We start from the raw sequence: 20,000 nt of genomic DNA on the forward strand, positions 1-20,000 counted from the left end.
TATAACACTTTATAATGTGAATATGTATGGAAAGTATAACACTTTATAATGTGGTATACTTATAAGAGCTCTGGTATAACACTATATAATGTGGTATACTTATGAAACTTTGGTATAACATATAATGTGAGTATACTTATGGAAGCTTTCTGGTATAACACTTTATAATGTAGTATACTTATGGAAACTCTAGTATAACACTTTATAATGTAGTATACTTTAAAACTCTGGTATAACACTTTATAATGTAGTATATATGGAAGCTCTGGTATAACACTATATAATGGTATACTTATGGAAAACTCTGGTATAACACTTTATAATGTGGTATACTTATACCTCTAGTATAACACTTTATAATGTATACTTATGGAAACTCTAGTATAACACTTTATAATATTAATTATACTTATGGAAAACTCTGATTATAACATAATAATGTGGTATACTTTTGGAAAACTGTTATAACACTATATATTAATGGTATACTTATGGAAGCTCTGGTATAACTTTATAATGTGGTATACTTATGGAAAGCTCTGGTATAACATAAGGTATAATGTGGTATACTTATGGAAGCTCTGGTATAACACTTTATAATGTGAATATACCATAGAAACTCTGGTATAACTTTTATAATGTGGTATACTTATGGGCTCTGGTATAACTTACTTAAGATATGTGTGGGTATACTTATAGGCTCTGGTATAACATATAATGTGAGGTATGCCATAGAGCTCTGGTATAGCTTACTTTATAATGTGAGTATGCTTATGAGCTCTGGTGTAACACTTTATAATGTGCTCTTCTGGTATAACACTATATATACTTATGGAAACTCTCAGGTATAACCTTTATATTGTGGTATACTTATGGAAAACTCTAATTATAACACTTAAAAGATATAATCAATGGTATATATGGAAACCTCTGGTATAACACTTTATAATGTGGTATATATAGGAAGCTCTGGTATAACACTTAAGACATAATATGGTATATGCTTATGGAAGCTCTGGTATAACACTTAAGATATAATATAATTTATATATGGAAGCTCTGGTATAACACTTAAGATATAATGTGATATACTTATGGAAGCTCTGGTATAACACTTAAGAGATATAATGTGGTATATATGGAAGCTCTGGTATAACACTTTATAATATGTGTATATATGGAAGCTCTAGTCTTACTTTATAATGTGAGGTATATACTTATGGAAGCTCTGGTATAACACTTATAATGTGGTATATATGGAAGCTCTGGTATAACACTTTATAATGTATGGTATATATAAACTCTGGTATAACATAATAATGTGGTATACTTTTGGAAGCTCTGGTATAACACTTTATAATATGTGGTATACTTATGAGCTCTCAGTATAACACTTTATAATGTGGTATACTTATAGGAAGCCTAGTATAACACTTTATAATGTAATGGTATATATGGAAGCTCTAGTATAACATAAGATATATGTAGTATATATAGAGCTCTGGTATAACACTTTATAATGTAGTATATATGGAAACTTTCTGGTATAACACTTTATAATGTATGTGTATATATGGAAGCCTCTGGTATAACACTTTATAGTAAGCTTAGTATACTTATGGAAAGTGTAACATAAGATATAATGCAGTGCTCTTATGGGCTCTGGTATAACACTTTATAATGTGTTGTATACTTATGGAAGCTCTGGTATAACACTTTATAATGTGGTATACTTATAAACTCTGTTATAACACTTTATAATGTAGACATACTTATGGAAACTCTCAGTATAACACTTAAGACATAATGTGGTATACTTATGGGAAGCTCTGGTATAACACTTAAGATATAATATAAGGTATACTTATGGAAGCTCTGGTATATACTTAAGATAATGTGGTATACTTATGGAAGCTCTGGTATAACACTTAAGATATAATGTGGTATACTTATAGGAAGCTTCTAGTATAACACTTTATAATGTAGTATACTTATGGAAGCTCTGGTATAACACTTTATAATGTAGTACCTTATGGAAGCTTCTGGTATAACATAAGATATAATGTGGTATGTATGGAAGCTCTAATTCTTACTTAGATATAATGTGGTATATATGGAAATGGTATAACACTTAAGATATAATGTGGTATACTTATGGAAGCTTAGTATAACACTTTATAATGTGGTATACTTATGGAAGCTCTGGTATAACACTTTATAATGTGGTATACTTATGGAAGCTCTGGTATAACATAAGATATAAATGTGATATATATGGAAGCTCTCAGTATAACATAAGATATAATGTGGTATACTTATGGAAGCTCTGGTATAACACTTTTATAATGTAATTTATACTTATGGAAGCTCTGGTATAACATATAATGTGGTATTTTCTTATGGAAGCTCTGGTATAACACTTAAGATATAATGTAGGTATACTTATGGAAGCTCTGGTATAACACTTAAGATATAATGTAGGCCATACTTATGGAAGCTCCTGGTATAACACTTTTATAATGTGGTATACTTATGGAAGCTCTGGTATAACACTTAAGGAACATAATGTGGTATACTTATGGAAGCTCTGGTATAACACTAAGATATAATGGTATACTTATGGAAGCTCTGTTATAACACTTTATAATGTGGTATACTTATGGAAGCTCTGGTATAACACTTAAGATATAATGTGACATATATGGGAAACTCTGGTATAACACTTTATAATGTATGATATACTTATGGAAAGCTCTCAGTATATACTTAAGGTATAATGTGGTATACTTATGGAAGCTCTGGTATAACACTTAAGATATAATGTGGTATACTTATGGAAGCTCTGGTATAACACTATATAATGTGGTATACTTATGGAAGCTCTGGTATATAGATATAATGTGGTATACTTATGGAAAGCTCTGGTATAACACTATATAATGTGAGGTATACTTATGGAAGCTCTGGTATAACACTTAAGATATAATGTAGTGACACATACTTATGGAAACTCTGGTATAACATAGATATAATGTGGTATACTTATGAGCTCTGGTATAACACTTTATAATGTGGTGTGTATATATAGGAAGCTCTCTGGTATAACATAAGATATAATGTGGTATACTTATGGAAACTCTGGTATAACACTATATAATGTAGTATACTTATGGAAAGCTCTAATTATAACACTTAAGATATGTGGTATACTTATGGAAGCTCTGGTATAACATAAGATATAATGTGAATATATACTTATGGAAGCTCTGGTATAACACTTTTATAATGTGTATACTTATGGGAAGCTCTAGTATAACACTTAAGACATAATGTGGTATATATAAGGCATCTCAATAACATAAGACTATAATGTGGTATACTTATGGGCTCTGTGTAACACTTAGATATAATGTGGTACATACTTATGGAAGCTCAGTATAACATAGATATAATGTAGGCATACTTATGGAAAGCTCTGGTATAACACTTTATGTGGTATGTATGGAAGCTTTCAAGCACTTTATAATGTGGTATACTTGGAAACTCTAATTGTAACACTTTATAATGTGGGCATACTTATGGAAGCTCTGGTATAACACTTAAGACATAATGTGGTATACTTATGAGCTCTGGTATAACACTTAAAGATATAATGTGGTATACTTATGGAAGCTCTGGTATAACACTATATAATGTAGGTATACTTATGGAAGCTCTGTTATAACACTTAAGATATAATGTGGTATACTTATGACTCTGGTATAACACTTAAGATATAATGTGGTATATATGGAAGCTCTGTTATAACACTTAAAAGATATATATTATGAATATACTTATAGAGCTCTGGTATAACACTTAAGATATAATGTAGTATACTTATGGAAGCTCTGGTATAACACTTTTATAATGTATAAACTCTGGTATAACACTTAAGATAATGTGGTATACTTATGGAAGCTCTGGTATAACACTATATAATGTGGTATACTTATGGAAGCTCTGGTATAACATAAGATATAATGGTATACTTATGGAAATATCTGGTATAACACTTAAGATATAATGTGGTATATACTTATGGGCTCTGGTACTTAAGATATAATGTGGTATACTTATGGAAGCTCTGGTATAACATAGAATCTCTAATGTGGTATACTTATGGAAGCAGGTATAACACTTAAGATATAATGTGGTATATACTTATAGGCTCTGGTATAACACTTTATAATGTGGTATATACTTATGGAAAGCTTTCTGAACAACTTACTTAAGATATAATATGTGAACATACTTATGGAAGCTCTGGTATAACATAAGATATAATGTGGTATACTTATGGAAGCTCTGGTATAACACTTTATAATGTGGTATACTTATGGGAGCTCTGCATTGTAACACTTAAGATATAATGTGAAACACTTATGGAAACTGTTATAACACTTAAGATATAATGACTCTTATGGGCCTCTGGTATAACACTTAAGATATAATGTGGTATACTTATGGAAGCTCTGGTATAACACTTAAGATATAATGTAGTATACTTATACAAAACTCTGTTATAACACTTAAGATATAATGTGTTATACTTATGGAAAACTCTGGTATAACACTTTATAATGTAGTACATACTTATGGAAGCTTCTGGTATAACACTTAAAGATATAATGTAGGTATACTTATAGAATAACACTTAAGATATAATGTAAGGTATACTTATGGAAACTCTGGTATAACATAAGATATATAATGTGTTATACTTATGGAAACTTTCTGGTATAACACTTTATAATGTGGTATATATGGAAGCTCTGAACATAACACTTAAGATATAATGTGGTATATACTTATGGAAAACTCTGGTATAACACTTGAATATAATGCTGTAGTAGCATACTTATGGAAGCTCTGAGTAACACTATATAATGTATTTATACTTAGGCGCTTCTGGTATAACACTATGTGGTATACTTATGGGAAGCTCTGGTATAACATAAGATATATGTGGTATACTTATGGAAACTGTTATAACTATATAATGTGGTATACTTATGGAAGCTCTGGTATAACACTTGGAGATAATGTGGTATACTTATGGGAAGCATCCTGGTGCATAACACTTTAGATATACTTATGGGCATCTCAGTATAACACTTTATAATGTGGTATACTTATGGAAGCTCTGGTATAACTTGCAGATATAATCATGGTATACTTGACTCTGTTATAACACTTAAGATATAATGTGGTAGCACTTGTGGGCTGAGGCACTAACATGTGGGCCTTATGGAAGCTCTGGTATAACCTTTATAATGTGGTATACTTATGGGAAACTCTGTGCTTTATAATGTGAGCATATATGGAAGCTCTGTTATAACACTTAAGATATAATGTGGTATCACTTATGGAGCTCTGATATAACCAGAATATAATGTGGTATACTTATGGAAGCTCTGGTATAACACTTAAGATATAATGTGTTATATGGAAACTCTGGTATAACACTTTATAATGTGGTATATATGGAAGCTCTAGTATAACATAAATATAATAATGATATATGGAAAGCTCTGGTATAACACTTAAGATATAATGTAGTATACTTGGAAGCTCTGGTATAACATAGATATAATGTGTTATACTTATGAGCTCTGGTATAATGTGACATACTTGGGCTCTGGTATAACACTTAAGATATAATGTGTATGGAAGCTCTGGTATAACATAAAGATATAATGTGGTATGCTTATGGAAGCTCTGGTATAACATAAAGATGTAATGTGTGTATGAAACTCTGGTATAACACTTTAAGATATAATGTGTATACTTATGGAAACTCTGGTATAACACTTTATAATGTGGTATACTTATGGAAAGCTCTGGTATAACACTTTAGATATAATATGGTATACTTATAGAGCTCTGGTATAACACTTTATAATGTGGTATATAAAACTTTCTGGTATAACATAAGATATAATGTGGTATACTTATGGAAGCTCTGGTATAACACTTAAGATATAATGTAGTATACTTATGGAAGCTCTGGTATAACACTATATATAATGTAGTATATATATATGGGCTCTGGTATATACTTAGATATAATGTGTTATACTTATGAGAAGCTCTGGTAACTTTATAATGTGGTATACTTATAGGCTCAGTATAACACTTAAGATATAATATGGTATACTTATGGAAGCTCTGGTATAACACTATATAATGTGAGTATGCTGGAAGCTCTGGGGTATAACACTTTATAATGTAATACTTATGGAAGCTCTGTGTAACACTTTATAATGTGAGTATATATGGAAACTCTGGTATAACACTTAAGATATAATGTGTTATACTTATAGGAAGCTCTGGTATAACACTTTATAATGTGAGTATACTTATGATCTGGTATAACACTTAAGATATAATGTGGTATACTTATGGAAGCTCTGGTATAACATAGATATAATGTAGTATACTTATGGAAGCTCTGGTATAACATAAGATATAATGTGTTATACTTATGGAAACTCTGGTATAACGCTTTATAATGTGGTATACTTATGGAAGCTCTGGTATAACACTTAAGATATATGTGGTATACTTATGGAAGCTGTTACTTACTTAAGATATAATGTAGGTATACTTATGGAAGCTCTGTTATAACACTTTATAATGTATACTTATGGAAACTCTGGTATAACACTTAAGATTGTGTTATACTTATAGAACTCTGGTATAACACTTTATAATGTGGGCTATACTTGTAGGCTTCCTGGTATAACTTATAGATATAATGTGGTATACTTATGGAAGCTCTGATATATACTTAGAATATAATGTGGTATACTTATGGAAGCTCTGGTATAACACTAGAATATAATGTGTTATACTTATGGAAACTTTCTGGTATAACACTTTTATAATGTAGATATATACTTATGAAATACAATTATAACACTTAAGATATAATGTGGTACATATACTTATGGAAGCTCTGGTATAACACTTAAGATATAATGTGAGCATATATGAGCTCTGGTATAACTTACTTAGATATAATGCTTCAGAGTATACTTATGGAAGCTCTGGTATAACACTTTATAATGTGGTATACTTATAGAAGCTCTGGTATAACACTTAAAATATAATGTGTTATACTTATGAAACTCTGGTATAACTTTTATAATGTGGTATACTTATAAAACTCTGTATAACATAGATATATTAATGGTATACTTATGAACTCAGTATAACACTTAAGATATAATGTGGTACATACTTATGGAAACTCTGGTATAACCTTAAGATATAATAATTTTTGTAGTAGGAAGCTCTGTTATAACACTTAAGATATATTGTGATATACTTAATAAGAGCTTCCTGGTATAACACTTAAGATATAATGTGGTATGCTTACTAGAGCCTCTGGTATAACACTTAAGATATAATGTGGTATACTTATGAGCTGGTATAACACTTAAGATATAATGTGGTATACTTATGGGCTCTGATAACACTTAAGATATAATGTGAGTATACTTATGGAAACTCTGGTATAACACTTTATAATGTGGTATACTTATGGAAGCTCAGTATAACATATAATGTGGTATACTTATGGAAAGCTCTGTTATAACTTAAGATATATTATGTATGGAGAAGCTCTGTTACTCTTAGATATAATGTTTTATATATATGAGCTCCTGGTATAACACTTTATAATGTGGTATACTTATGGAAGCTCTGGTATAACACTTTATATTATACTTATGGAAGCTCTGGTATAACACTTAAGATATAATGTGGTATACTTATGGAAGCTCTGGTATAACACTATATAATGTGGTATACTTATGGAAGCTCTGGTATAACACTTTATAATGTGGTATACTTATGGAAGCTCTGGTATAACACTTAAGATATAATGTGGTATACTTATGGAAGCTCTGGTATAACACTTAAGATATAATGTGGTATACTTATGGAAGCTCTGGTATAACACTTTAGGAACAGATATACTGTTATGTGTTATACCTGTACAGCGCCCCGCCCCCCTCCCCTCCCCCTAAGTTCGTGGATCTTTATTTAACGATCCTCTATTATTCACGGATGACACCCTGGATGTACCCAAGAATTTCTAAGGGTAGTTTTAAAGTTGCCGGCATTTTCACGGCTGGGAGAGGGAACCATTTGTTCTTGAGACAGAAATTTCCTTTACCTGTATTGTATACAGTATATGTAACATACAAATATATAATAATGGGAAACTCCTCTCAAAAATAATTAGAAACAAATGTATTAAAAATTGAGTCTACCCTCCCGTCCACTTTGTGCTTTATAAATAACAAAGCACGGAGTGGACTTGAGGGTAGACTCACACATTGTTACTACCTTTGTTTCTGATTATTTGTGAGAGTATTTTCCCATTATTATTTCTTTGTACTGTATATTATGTTTTGTGTGTGTGTACCTACACACACACACACACACATATTTACAATACAAGTAAAATAAATATTTGTCCTAAGGGCAAACACAATGTGAATATACTACACTTCTTTGTACACAAAGAAAAATGTAACACGCTCCCCGGTCAGCAAATGATATTCGCGGATTTGGCGACTCGTGGCCATTTTGAGAACCTAACCCCCACAAATTTGGGAGCCCCTGTACTGGACTTATAGGAGCTCTGTTATAACACTTGAGGTGACACACATCTATGGGAAACAAGTATCTATTCAGGTCTATCAAATTGGGTCTGTCGTCATCATCTAATCTTCACGAGGCCTAAAGACTGCAAGCTATCAACCAACTCACCTCATACTCAGTGTCCGGCAGCATATTCAACAACAAACACACCAGCTTTTGCGGAAACTCAAACTTGACCGTCCAGAAGACTATTTCGTCTAAAAACGTCTTGTGTATTAACGGCCCGTTTAGCGTCGCCACATCTGTAAAAGTAAACAGGAAAATATATTAAGGTCAATATTAAAACATACTTTACTGTACCATCACAACTTTGAGGCAAATTATCTACTGACCTTTTGATAATTTTAATAATAATCCAAATTTTTGGGTAAATGTGGAGGAGGAGGAGGAAGAAGAGGAAGGAGGAAGAAGAGGTAGGAAAGGAAGAAGAGGAGGAAAAGGGGAAGAAGAAGAGGGAAGAGGAGGAGGGATGAGGGAAGAGGAGGAAAGGGGGAAGAGGAGAAGGAAAGGGGGAAGAAGAGGGGGAGAGGATAATGATAATGAGGTGAGAGGAAAAGAGAGAAGAGGAGGGAAAAAGGGGAGATGATAGAAGAGGAAGAGATGGAGAGAAGGAAGGAGATGAGAAAAGGAGAGAAAAGAGAAGAGAAAGATGAAAACATAAGAAAAGAAAGAGAGAGAAGAAGAAGAAGAAGAGAGGGAGATGAATGTCAGAATGAACACTGTGACTCCTGTTGTCTCGGAGGGTTAGCAAAAGCCTTCGTCCGTTGTGTCATATTTTCTCAACACAATTTTGTATAGTAACTTTACTCAGTATTTATGTAGGAGACAAATATATGTTACAACTTCATCTAACTACTGTAGTTCTGTATCTATCATCATGCTGTATTATTTAGTCCTTGCTATTATGTATCACTTTGTAATTTTATTTAATCTGTACGTCAACAAAGTGCCGAGATGAGCAAGTTTCAAGTATAATAAATAGTTATAGAATATTTTATTTTGCCTACGACTTTACCCCCACAGCAGTGATAACCTAACCTAATCTAATCTAACCTAACCTAAAAGTAACCTCACCTAACTTTAACCTTATCTAACATGACCTTATCCTAACCTTGGCCTACCCTAACCTAAACCTATCCTAACCCTAACCTTACCTTGATATCCAGGAGGCACTTCACCAAAGGGAATACTGTTGAGAGCTTCCTCGTACAACCTCCCACTCTGTAATAGATATTCTCGGTTGGAGTGGTTACACGTTGTCTGGGTCAGTTCGCGGTAAACCTGTAAGAAAACAAACAAAGGTAAGACTTTAGGGTTGTATTAATCAGCGACGAGGAAGGATAAGTGGCCCTACAACCAGCACCTGACGTTCAACATGATGGGAGGAATCTTTTCGTAAACTACACCAAAGGTTAAATGTACATACAGTCAATTGGTCATGTGAAGATACAATATATAACATTTTGTAGAAGTTGGGAATACATGAAAATACAAAATATATACAGTACAGTATTATATAATGATGGTACTGTACATACTAATACTGTACTGTACACCCATCTCTCTACACAGTAATTACAAATGAAAGGTTTATCAATACAGTACAATGATTAAAGTTTATGGAAATTGACCAACGTACAATACATCATTTTATAAACAATTAACACAATATAGACCTCAGCAGTATTATACAGTATACCTAAATACTGCATGTATAAATGTCAGCACTTATTATACAGTACATTAATTACTTTTAAAACCTAAAAGAGACAACTGAACAAACACACTGACGCACACAAAGTTGAACGAATCCTACTAACTGTAATTTTCATACAAGACAAAAAAGCTCACACAACACTACCACAACACTCACACAACACTACCACAACACTACCACTGTACCACAAAACTACCACAACACTACCACAACACTCACACAACACTCACACAACACTACCACTGTACCACAACACTCACGCAACCTCTCACACCTTTACATAACAAGAGAGAGACAAACAACATTGTACTGTACTTACAATTGGGTTACATAGAGACTTGGTCATGGTCTTTCTCATAGCAGCTCCCAGGCGACTCAGGTCCTGCAGGAGGTCTAGGAACAAAGAGGACTCCTCCATCGCCTCTAATACTTGGTCTAAGGACTCCGGGCTGTGAGCAAGTACAGTAGAGGATAAGTGTGACCTAATAGCAACAGCAGCAGTACAAAACTTTGGCTCAAGTGAAGATTTAAACCCCCACCCCACCCTAATGCCTCCTGTAGGGGTTAGGGTAGGTTAGTGTAGAGTAGACTAATGATGGGTAGGTTAGTTTAGTGATGGGAAGGTTAGTTTAATGATGGGTAGGTTAGTTTAGTGGTGGGTAGGTTAGTTTAGTGGTGGGTAGGTTAGTTTAGTGATGGGTAGGTTAGTTTAGTGATGGGTAGGTTAGTTTAGTGATGGGTAGGTTAGTTTAGTGTTAGGTAGGTTGTTAAGTTAAGTTAGTTTAGCATTGGTTAGGTTAGGTCAGCATTAATTAGGTTAGGTTAAAATTGAGGTGTTTTAACATAAGGTGAAATAATCTGGGTTACCTCACCTCAACATGAACCCAAATGTCATAAAAAATATAATGAATACTCTATGTACTTATATAAACTAAACCAAGACTTATAATACAACAATATATCCCACACCACCTCTACTATTACACTACACACACTTATAATGACACCATATAAACATAACTATTAACAAACTACTGTACTGTACCTACATCTGTCCTGCCAACTCACAATAGATTACCTCGTCCATGGTCTATTACTGCCCTCACTCAGGTCATCACCACACATCTCTATAACATCACGCTCTGTAATGTTCTCCGGTGTGTTAATGTGTTCACTTGTTATAATATCCACTAGAACTGTCCATAGTGTGTGTTCTGTAAGCTCTTTCATAACTGTACATATGATACACTTAATCTAACCCTACTGGAAATAAGCAGCTATGTCGACTATCCTTGGTCAAGTTGCCTTACTGTTTACCTGTACCGTCTCAGCACACAGGTAACAGTATACTCCCAGTAGATTCACACATTTTTACTACCTTTGTTTCTGATTATTTGTGAAAGTACTTCCTAAGGACACACACACACAAAGTGAATACTGTATACACTTCTTTGAACACAAGTAAAAAATGTACCCCCCCCCCACCCCCCGTCAGCAAATGTTATTCGCGGATTTGGCAATTTGCAGCCATTTTGAGAACCCAATCTCCGCAAAATTAAAGGACTTGCTGTACCTGCATGGTTTATATACTGTACAATACATGCTTATCTAATTAGAACCCTCTATGACAACTTTACTGAATTATTATTATTATTATTATTATTATTATATGTATTAGTAACTGCAGCAGTAGTACTGTATTCTTTTTTCTGTTCCTTGTACATCCTCATTTTACTGACCATATCCACATGTTTTTCCACTAAAATATATCAACTTACATTAACAATTCTCCTACTTGCCTGAGTTATAAACTTCAGTATTTAACAAAGAGCTCCATCCCTGAGTTATACACTTCAGTATTTAACAAAGAGCTCCATCCCTGAGTTATACACTTCAGTATTTAACAAAGAGCTCCATCCCTGAGTTATACACTTCAGTATTTAACAAAGAGCTCCATCCCTGAGTTATACACTTCAGTATTTAACAAAGAGCTCCATCCCTGAGTTATACACTTCAGTATTTAACAAAGAGCTCCATCCCTGAGTTATACACTTCAGTATTTAACAAAGAGCTCCATCCCTGAGTTATACACTTCAGTATTTAACAAAGAGCTCCATCCCTGAGTTATACACTTCAGTATTTAACAAAGAGCTCCATCCCTGAGTTATACACTTCAGTATTTAACAAAGAGCTCCATCCCTGAGTTATACACTTCAGTATTTAACAAAGAGCTCCATCCCTGAGTTATACACTTCAGTATTTAACAAAGAGCTCCATCCCTGAGTTATACACTTCAGTATTTAACAAAGAGCTCCATCCCTGAGTTATAAACTACAGACGTTAACTAACTAATTACCATAAACCCTCTGTCGATTAAATTTCCTCCCAAACTACCTAAAAGTACAGTAGTCATATTCTCCAGTGTGTTCAGTACAGTACTGTACACACACACACACACACACACACACACACACACACACACACACACACACACACACACACACACACACGTCCTTAACACAGTGTCCACTTACCTATGTTCTCGACAGTGTTGTATAAAGCGTAGAAAAATTCTGGGCATAAGGGCATCTGCGATTGCTAAAAGATCCGGTGGAACTTCCGGCTTATTTAATTGTGCTTGTGACCCGTGACGATGACAAAAACTGTCGAGAGAAAATACTGGCGATGATAAACTACAATAATGAGATTTTAATTGGATAAAAAGTAATAATGGATGAAAACACAGATTGAAAATATTTCAGTTGTATTACGAGCTAATAAACGTGGAAAAAGTACAATGTAAAGATTTCGGTCGGATAAAATACCAATACCCGTAATCATAAAAATCGACCACAATAAATACAGCACCATACCCCGACTCCTTCATGACAGCAGAGTTGCCACAGTCACACGCACCACCAGCCTGTGACCGAAACATGTTGAAGTCGTGACCCTCGTGGTTTCCCTCCTGTCAATGGTTTAACACTATTAAAACATGTACTGGACCTGTTGTACTTGTATGATAATGATACAATTAAAACAACAGTAACGTGACAACTGAAATAAGTGAGCTTTGACCTTTACTGTTCTGATTGGTTGTGACCTTGGTTGTTATATGACCTTGGCTACTATACGACCCTGACCTGGCACCAAAAATAGATGGTTTCAACAATAAAGAACAAAAATCACTAGACCCAGGTCACCAAACAAGGGCACATTATACACACGGTTCATAGCCTCACCTGAAAGCACTGAGCACAGAGACTCATACAGGGTGATATACCACAGGTTCGACAGCGGTAGGCCACAAAGTTTGCCGTCCACACCAGCCCACACGTCGTCGCGTTGTCATACCGACGAACTGAAATAAGTAATGGTTTGGGTTAATGTGTGTGGGGGGCGATAATGATAGATGTTGAGATGAAATATCTTTAGTGTATTTAAATTAATGTTGTTGTAATAAAAATAATAATAATAATAATAATAATAATAATAATAATAATAATAATAATAATAATACCTGTAATACCAGTAACAATAATGATAATTAAAAAATATATACTGTATATAGTACTGTATAATATAATAATAATAATAATAATATTAATAATAATATTAATAACTGGTCTACCTAAACAAGTATAATTTAAAGGAGTCATTAGCCTCCAGACTACAAGATGTGTAGTGTGGTGCAATCCGGTCCAGTCTGTGCGACTGAGCAGCCCTTTCAAGGAGCCACTCTGCTCACCCCACATGGGGAGGGGTCTAGAAAAGGTGGCCTAAAGATCCAACCTGACTGGGCAACCGCACCCAGTAAGGTCATCCTTATGCGGTCGAAAACACAATCAAAATCACAGATCCAAACAAAAACAAACTATACAACCTCTTATGGTCGCTGCATGGAATGTCAGGACCCTTCTGGATATCTGGCACAAATGAGCGTCCTGAAAGAAGAACCACCCTTGTGGCAAAAGAGCTGGCTAGGTATAACATCGACATAGCAGCCATTATGGAGTCCCAGCTCACAGATGAGGGTCTACTCACAGACTGGGGGTCTGGCTGTACCTTCTTCTGGAAGGGTAAGCCTGCTGTGGAGAGAAACCCCATTTGTGGAGTTGGCTTTGCCATCCGCCAATGCATCCGACACAGGCTAACTGAAATGCCTGTTGGGATCAAATGAGCGCCTTATGACGCTCAGAGTCTCACTGAATCAATCACGTCATGCCTTCTTCATCAGTGCATATGACTCAACACTGGATGCAGAGGATGACATCAAGGAGGCCTTTTATGCTGACCTTGACAGAGTGCTAACCTCTATCCCCAGAGAAGATAAGGCTGTGCTCCTTGGTGACTTCAATGCCAGAGTTGGTAGAGATGCTGACATTTGGCAGGGAACCACAGGGAGAAATGGACTAGGCAAGTGTAATCCCAACGGCCTACTCCTCAGCAAGTGTGCTGCACACAACCTCACTATTACCAATACCTTGTTTAGGCAGGCTGACAAGTTCAAGGGTTCATGGTAACACCCACAATCCAAACACTGGCATCTCATTGACTACATCATTGTCAGAGATCGCCGAGATGTCCTCACCACCCGTGCCATGCATGGCAACAAGCCTTCAGAAGGGGTTTTAACACTAGCGTCCGGAGGATCCAGCAGCAGCACATGCTTTCATAGAGCAGCTCGAACATGGATTGATAAACAACCCAACAACAAACAACCCAAATCCCAGTGAAGAATGAGATATTCTCGACACTGTCATGACAAAAACCTGCAGAGACCCTCGGCCAGGTCGAAAGAATACACCAGGACTGGTTTGATAAAAATGACCCGGAAATCAATGTAGACATCGATGTTAAACATGCTACTTTAACTGACTGGCTGAACAACCCTCAGTCTCGGACCAAAGCTGATACCTTCCACAAGAAGAAAGCAGCGATCCAGTATGAACTTCGCAAACTAGAGAGCGACTGGTTTAAAAATTAAGCATGTAAAATGCAAAAACTTGCAGAACAACACAAGTTGCGTGAAATTTTCAATTCCACTAAAACATTCTATGGGCCATTCACTCATGGCACAGCCCCCCTCCGCTCCTCCGACGGTAACTCCCTAATTAAAGACGATGAAGGCATCCTTCAGCACTGGAAAGAACACTACCACTGTTCAACCGAAACACTGATGTGGATGTCCTGACTACCCAGCAGGTCCCTCAGCATCCAGAGCTGACCCACCTCAGCTATCCTCCATCCCTGGATGAGGTAAATAAGGCCTCAGGGTCTGATGGAATCCCAGCCAAGGTGCATAAAGGAGGAGGACCTCTGCTTACCAGCCGTCTCCACTCTCTCCTGGAGAATATACGGGAAAAGGAGGAAATCCCTCAAGCTCTTAAAGACGCTATCCATCCAGCTTAAAGGTACTACCCTCTCTAATGTTTCCCACTTTCAGTATCTCGGCTCCCACCTGTCCACCACCACAGACATCGATGAAGAGATTCAACACTGGATGAGATGTGCATCTCAAGCCTTTGGCAGACTCCGTACCCATGTCCTCAGCTGTAGGGAGCTGAAATTATCTACAAAGTTACACGTATATCGAGCAGTTGTCTTCTCCACCCTGCTATATGGCAGCGAAACATGGGTCACATACAGGAGGCACCTCAAGGCACTTGAAAACTTTCACCAACGTAGTCTACGTTCCATTCTCCGAGTTCGCTGGGAAGACAAGAAAACGAATGTCAGTATTCGTGCGACACCAACTGTAAAAGCATCGAGGCGACCATTATCCATGAACAACTACGTTGGACTGGCCATGTTACCCGCATGGAAAACAGTAGACCGCCAAAGCAGCTATTTTACAGTCACCTAACGAATAGTAAACATAACGCTGGCGGGCAACTGAAGAGGTATAAGGATAGTCTTAAGACAAACCTGAATAAGTGCCAAATCGACTCCCTCACCTGGGAGACGATCACTCCACACCGTAACACTTGGATGAGCACCACACGAGAAGGTGTCTATACGTTCAAGTTAGCCCGACTGCATACCGAGGCAGACAAGTGCCAACACCAGAAAGACGCTGCCACCGCCCCTCCCGCACTAGCTGTAGCCCTCCACATGTGCAACATCTGTGGACGACCCTGGCGGTCCCGTATCGGCCTCTTTAGTCACCTCAGAGCTCACCAACGAAGGTGACATCCTTAATAACTCTTATCATTGTATCATAGCTGGATGATCGTTATACTAGATTCCAAGTGACAGCACTGTAGTAGTAGTGATGTAGTACCTCAGTATAACACCTTGACCATGTACGAGTGTATCTTTGTCCAGCCCTGAACGATAACCTGTGAAATTGTTTAATGTTTGGTGAGGATGACGACGTGTAATGGTTGTTGGAGAGTGGCAATGACCAAGAGACTAGCGGTGGTGGTGGTGGTCGTGGTGGTCCCCAGCAGGTAGTTCCGTGCCCTGAGGGGTGGCAGTACACAAGCCATCAACCACCACCAGTTAATGACATAACTATCACAATTACCATCCTCTTCCTTCTACTCCTCTTCCTTCTACTCCTCTTCCTTCTACTCCTCCTCCTTCTACTCCGCCTCCTCCTCCTTCTACTCCTCCTCCTTCTACTACTCCTCCGCTCCCCCCTCTCCTCCTCCTCCTCCCCAAGATGCCTTTGTGTGTGGAGGGATGTAGAACGACAGAGTCACCTCCACACCCCATAGCCCTCACCTACACCCCTCTTCACCACACACACACACACACACACACACACACACACACACACACACACACACACACACACACACACACACACACACACACACACACACACACACACACACACACACACCACACCAGGTGGAGCTTTTAATTAACACGTCGTTTCAGGTATCCAAGACCACGAAAAGTGAGAAATGTAACGTCAAATTTTTTCTTAAGGAGTTTTCTGCCCTTGCGTCCCCCCCCCACTCACGCCCTCCCGTCACAAGGATAAATTATTGGTTACCGAGAACTGTCGAGAAGGTGAAGGAAGTGTAGGTCACCTGGCAGGGAGGCGACACACACTATATATATCTATTACACCAACCACAACAAACTCACTTACTTTGAACATAATAAGGAACTGTTCTGTATTACAATTCCTTTATAAACATTGTCTGAACAAGAGGTAGTTAGCTAGATGGTTGATAATGTGAGGCATCTTTATACAGACAGAAGACCACGACACATCTTCCCATCATTACACACACACACACACACACTACTACGACTGTACTTTGCTGTCACTCGGAATCTAGTATGACGATCATCCAGCTATGATACAATGATACGAGTTATTAAGGATGTCACCTTCGTTGGTAAGTTCTGAGGTGACTAAAGAGGCCAATACGGGACCGGCAGAGTCGATCACAGATGTTGCACATGTGGAGGGCTACAACTAGTGCGGGAGGGGCGGCGGCAGCGTCTTTCCGGTGTTGGTGCTTGTCTACCTCGGTATGCAGTCGGGCTAACTCGAAAGTATTGACACCTTGTGTGGTGCTCCTCCAAGCGTTACGGTGTGGAGTAATAGTCTCCCAGGTGAGGGGGTCCATTTGGCACTTTTTCAGGTTTGTCTTAAGACTATCCTTAGACCTTTTCAGTTGCCCGCCAGCGTTACGTTTACTATTCGTTAGGTGACTGTAAAGTAGCGGCTTTGGCAGTCTACTGTCGTCCATGCGGGTAACATGGCCAGTCCAGCATAGTTGTTCATGGATAATGGTCGCCTCGATGCTCCTACAGTTGGTGTTAGCAAGAATACTGGCAGTTGTTCTCTTGCCCTCCCCCCACACAAAAGGGGAAAATAACAGACCGCCACAAGAAGACAGAATCGTGAACGAAGAAAGAGAGACAGACCCACGAGAGACAGGTGTTGACGCCATAGACGGGGTCCCAGCACCATAACAGAGGTGACAGTTCCTCGCCCTGCAGTACCTCCCTCTTGCAACACTGTATGATGGCTCACATGCTTCTGGCGACGCGTTGGATTTGATATTTTTAATACATTCCTACTAGTTAATTTAATAATACTGACTATATTAATAATTTTGTTGAAGACTTTTTAAGTTATAGACACTTTGAGGTGTTGTTATTAAAGTGTTATTAAAAGTTTATTCAGTTAAATCGGGCACAGGGCATTTATTTTAGCTTTTCTTGATCGTTGTTGGTATGCGTGGCTCTGTGGCCCAGGAGGGTTGGTATGCGTGGCTCTGTGGCCCGGGAGGGTTGGTATGCGTGGCTCTGTGGCCCAGGAGGGTTGGTATGCGTGGCTCTGCGGCCCGGGAGGGTTGGTATTCATGGCTCTGCGGCCCGGGAGGGTTGGTATTCATGGCTCTGCGGCCGGAGGATGGTATTCATGCTCTGCGGCCCGGGAGGGTTGGTATTCATGGCTCTGTGCCCGGGAGGGTTGGTATTCATGGCTCTGCCTGGAGGCCGGAGGTGCATGGCTCTGTGCCCGAGGGTTGGTATTCGTGGCTCTGTGGCCCGGGAGGGTTGGATGCGTGGCTCTGTGTCCCGGAGGGTTGGTATGCGTGGCTCTGCGCCTGGAGGTTGGTGTGTGGCCCTGTGGCCCGGGAGGGTTGGTTGCGTGGCCCCATGTCCCGGGAGGGTTGGTGTGTGCCTGTGGCCTGGGAGGGTTGGTATTCGTGGCTCTGTTCCGGGAGGGGCACGTGGCTCTGTGGCCGGGAGGGTTGGTATGTGTGGCTCTGTGGCCTGGGAGGGTTGGTATGCGTGGCTCTGTGGCCCGGGAGGGTGGTATGCGTGGCTCTGTGCCCGGGAGGGTTGGTGGCGCGTGCCTCTGTGGCCCGGAGGGTTGGTATTCGTGGCTCTGCGGCCCGGAGGGTTGGTATTCGTGGCTCTGTGTCCCGGAGGGTTGGTTGCGTGGCTCTGTGGCCCGGGAGGGTTGGGTATGTGGCTCTGTGGCCCGGGAGGGTTGGTATGTGTGGCTCTGTGGCCCGGGAGGTTGGTATGATGGTTGGCGGCCCGGGAGGTTGGTATTCTCGGCTCCAGGCCCGGGAGGGTTGGTATCCGTGGCTCTGTGGGGCCCGGGAGGTTGGCATGCGTCGCCTGGCCCGGGAGGGTGGTAGCGCCTGTGGCCTGGGAGGAGGTATGGCATGGAAAGACGACCGGAGGGGGATGTGGCTCTGTGGCCTGGGAGGGCTGGTATGTGGCTGTGTCCTGGGAGGGTTGGTATGCGATGGCTCCAGAGGGTGATGGCTGTGGCCTGGGAGGGGATGCGTGGCTGTGTCCTGGGAGGTTGGTATCGCGCGGGAGCCAAGGCGTGGCTGTGTCCTGGGAGGGTTGGTAGTGGCTCAGGCGAGGGTTGGTACGTATGGTTATGCGGCCCGGGAGGGTGGGTATGCGTCGCCTGTGGCCTGGGAGGCTGGTATGCCGCCCGGGTGGCCGCCGCCAGCCTGGGAGGGTTGGTATGGCGCCAGGCCCGGAGGGCTGTATGCGTGGCTCAGCCCGAGGGTTGGTATGCGGTCGGCCGGAGGTTGGTCGCGTGGCTCTGTGGTATATACTACATTTGTTA

The 20,000-nt window shown here is 38.9% G+C and overlaps 1 protein-coding gene across 2 annotated transcripts in view; it reads right to left on the reverse strand.

The window, feature by feature from the left end:
* Positions 1-8,778: 8,778 nt before the first annotated feature.
* The window catches only part of LOC121868135 (E3 ubiquitin-protein ligase Ubr3-like), a 98,151-nt gene continuing 86,929 nt past the window's right edge, over positions 8,779-20,000 (reverse strand). For both annotated transcript variants that reach the window (XM_042368441.1, XM_042368442.1), the window contains exons 4-9: positions 13,675-13,793; positions 13,306-13,400; positions 12,967-13,095; positions 10,752-10,881; positions 9,870-9,996; positions 8,779-8,957 (exon numbers count right to left, since the gene is read on the reverse strand). In XM_042368441.1, coding sequence (XP_042224375.1) covers positions 8,794-8,957; positions 9,870-9,996; positions 10,752-10,881; positions 12,967-13,095; positions 13,306-13,400; positions 13,675-13,793 — 764 coding nt within the window. In that variant the 3' untranslated portion in view covers positions 8,779-8,793. The remainder of the gene's footprint in view (positions 8,958-9,869; positions 9,997-10,751; positions 10,882-12,966; positions 13,096-13,305; positions 13,401-13,674; positions 13,794-20,000) is intronic.

Source organism: Homarus americanus, unplaced genomic scaffold (assembly GCF_018991925.1).
Source record: "Homarus americanus isolate GMGI-L3 unplaced genomic scaffold, GMGI_Hamer_2.0 scaffold47967, whole genome shotgun sequence".
NCBI lineage: Eukaryota > Metazoa > Arthropoda > Malacostraca > Decapoda > Nephropidae > Homarus > Homarus americanus.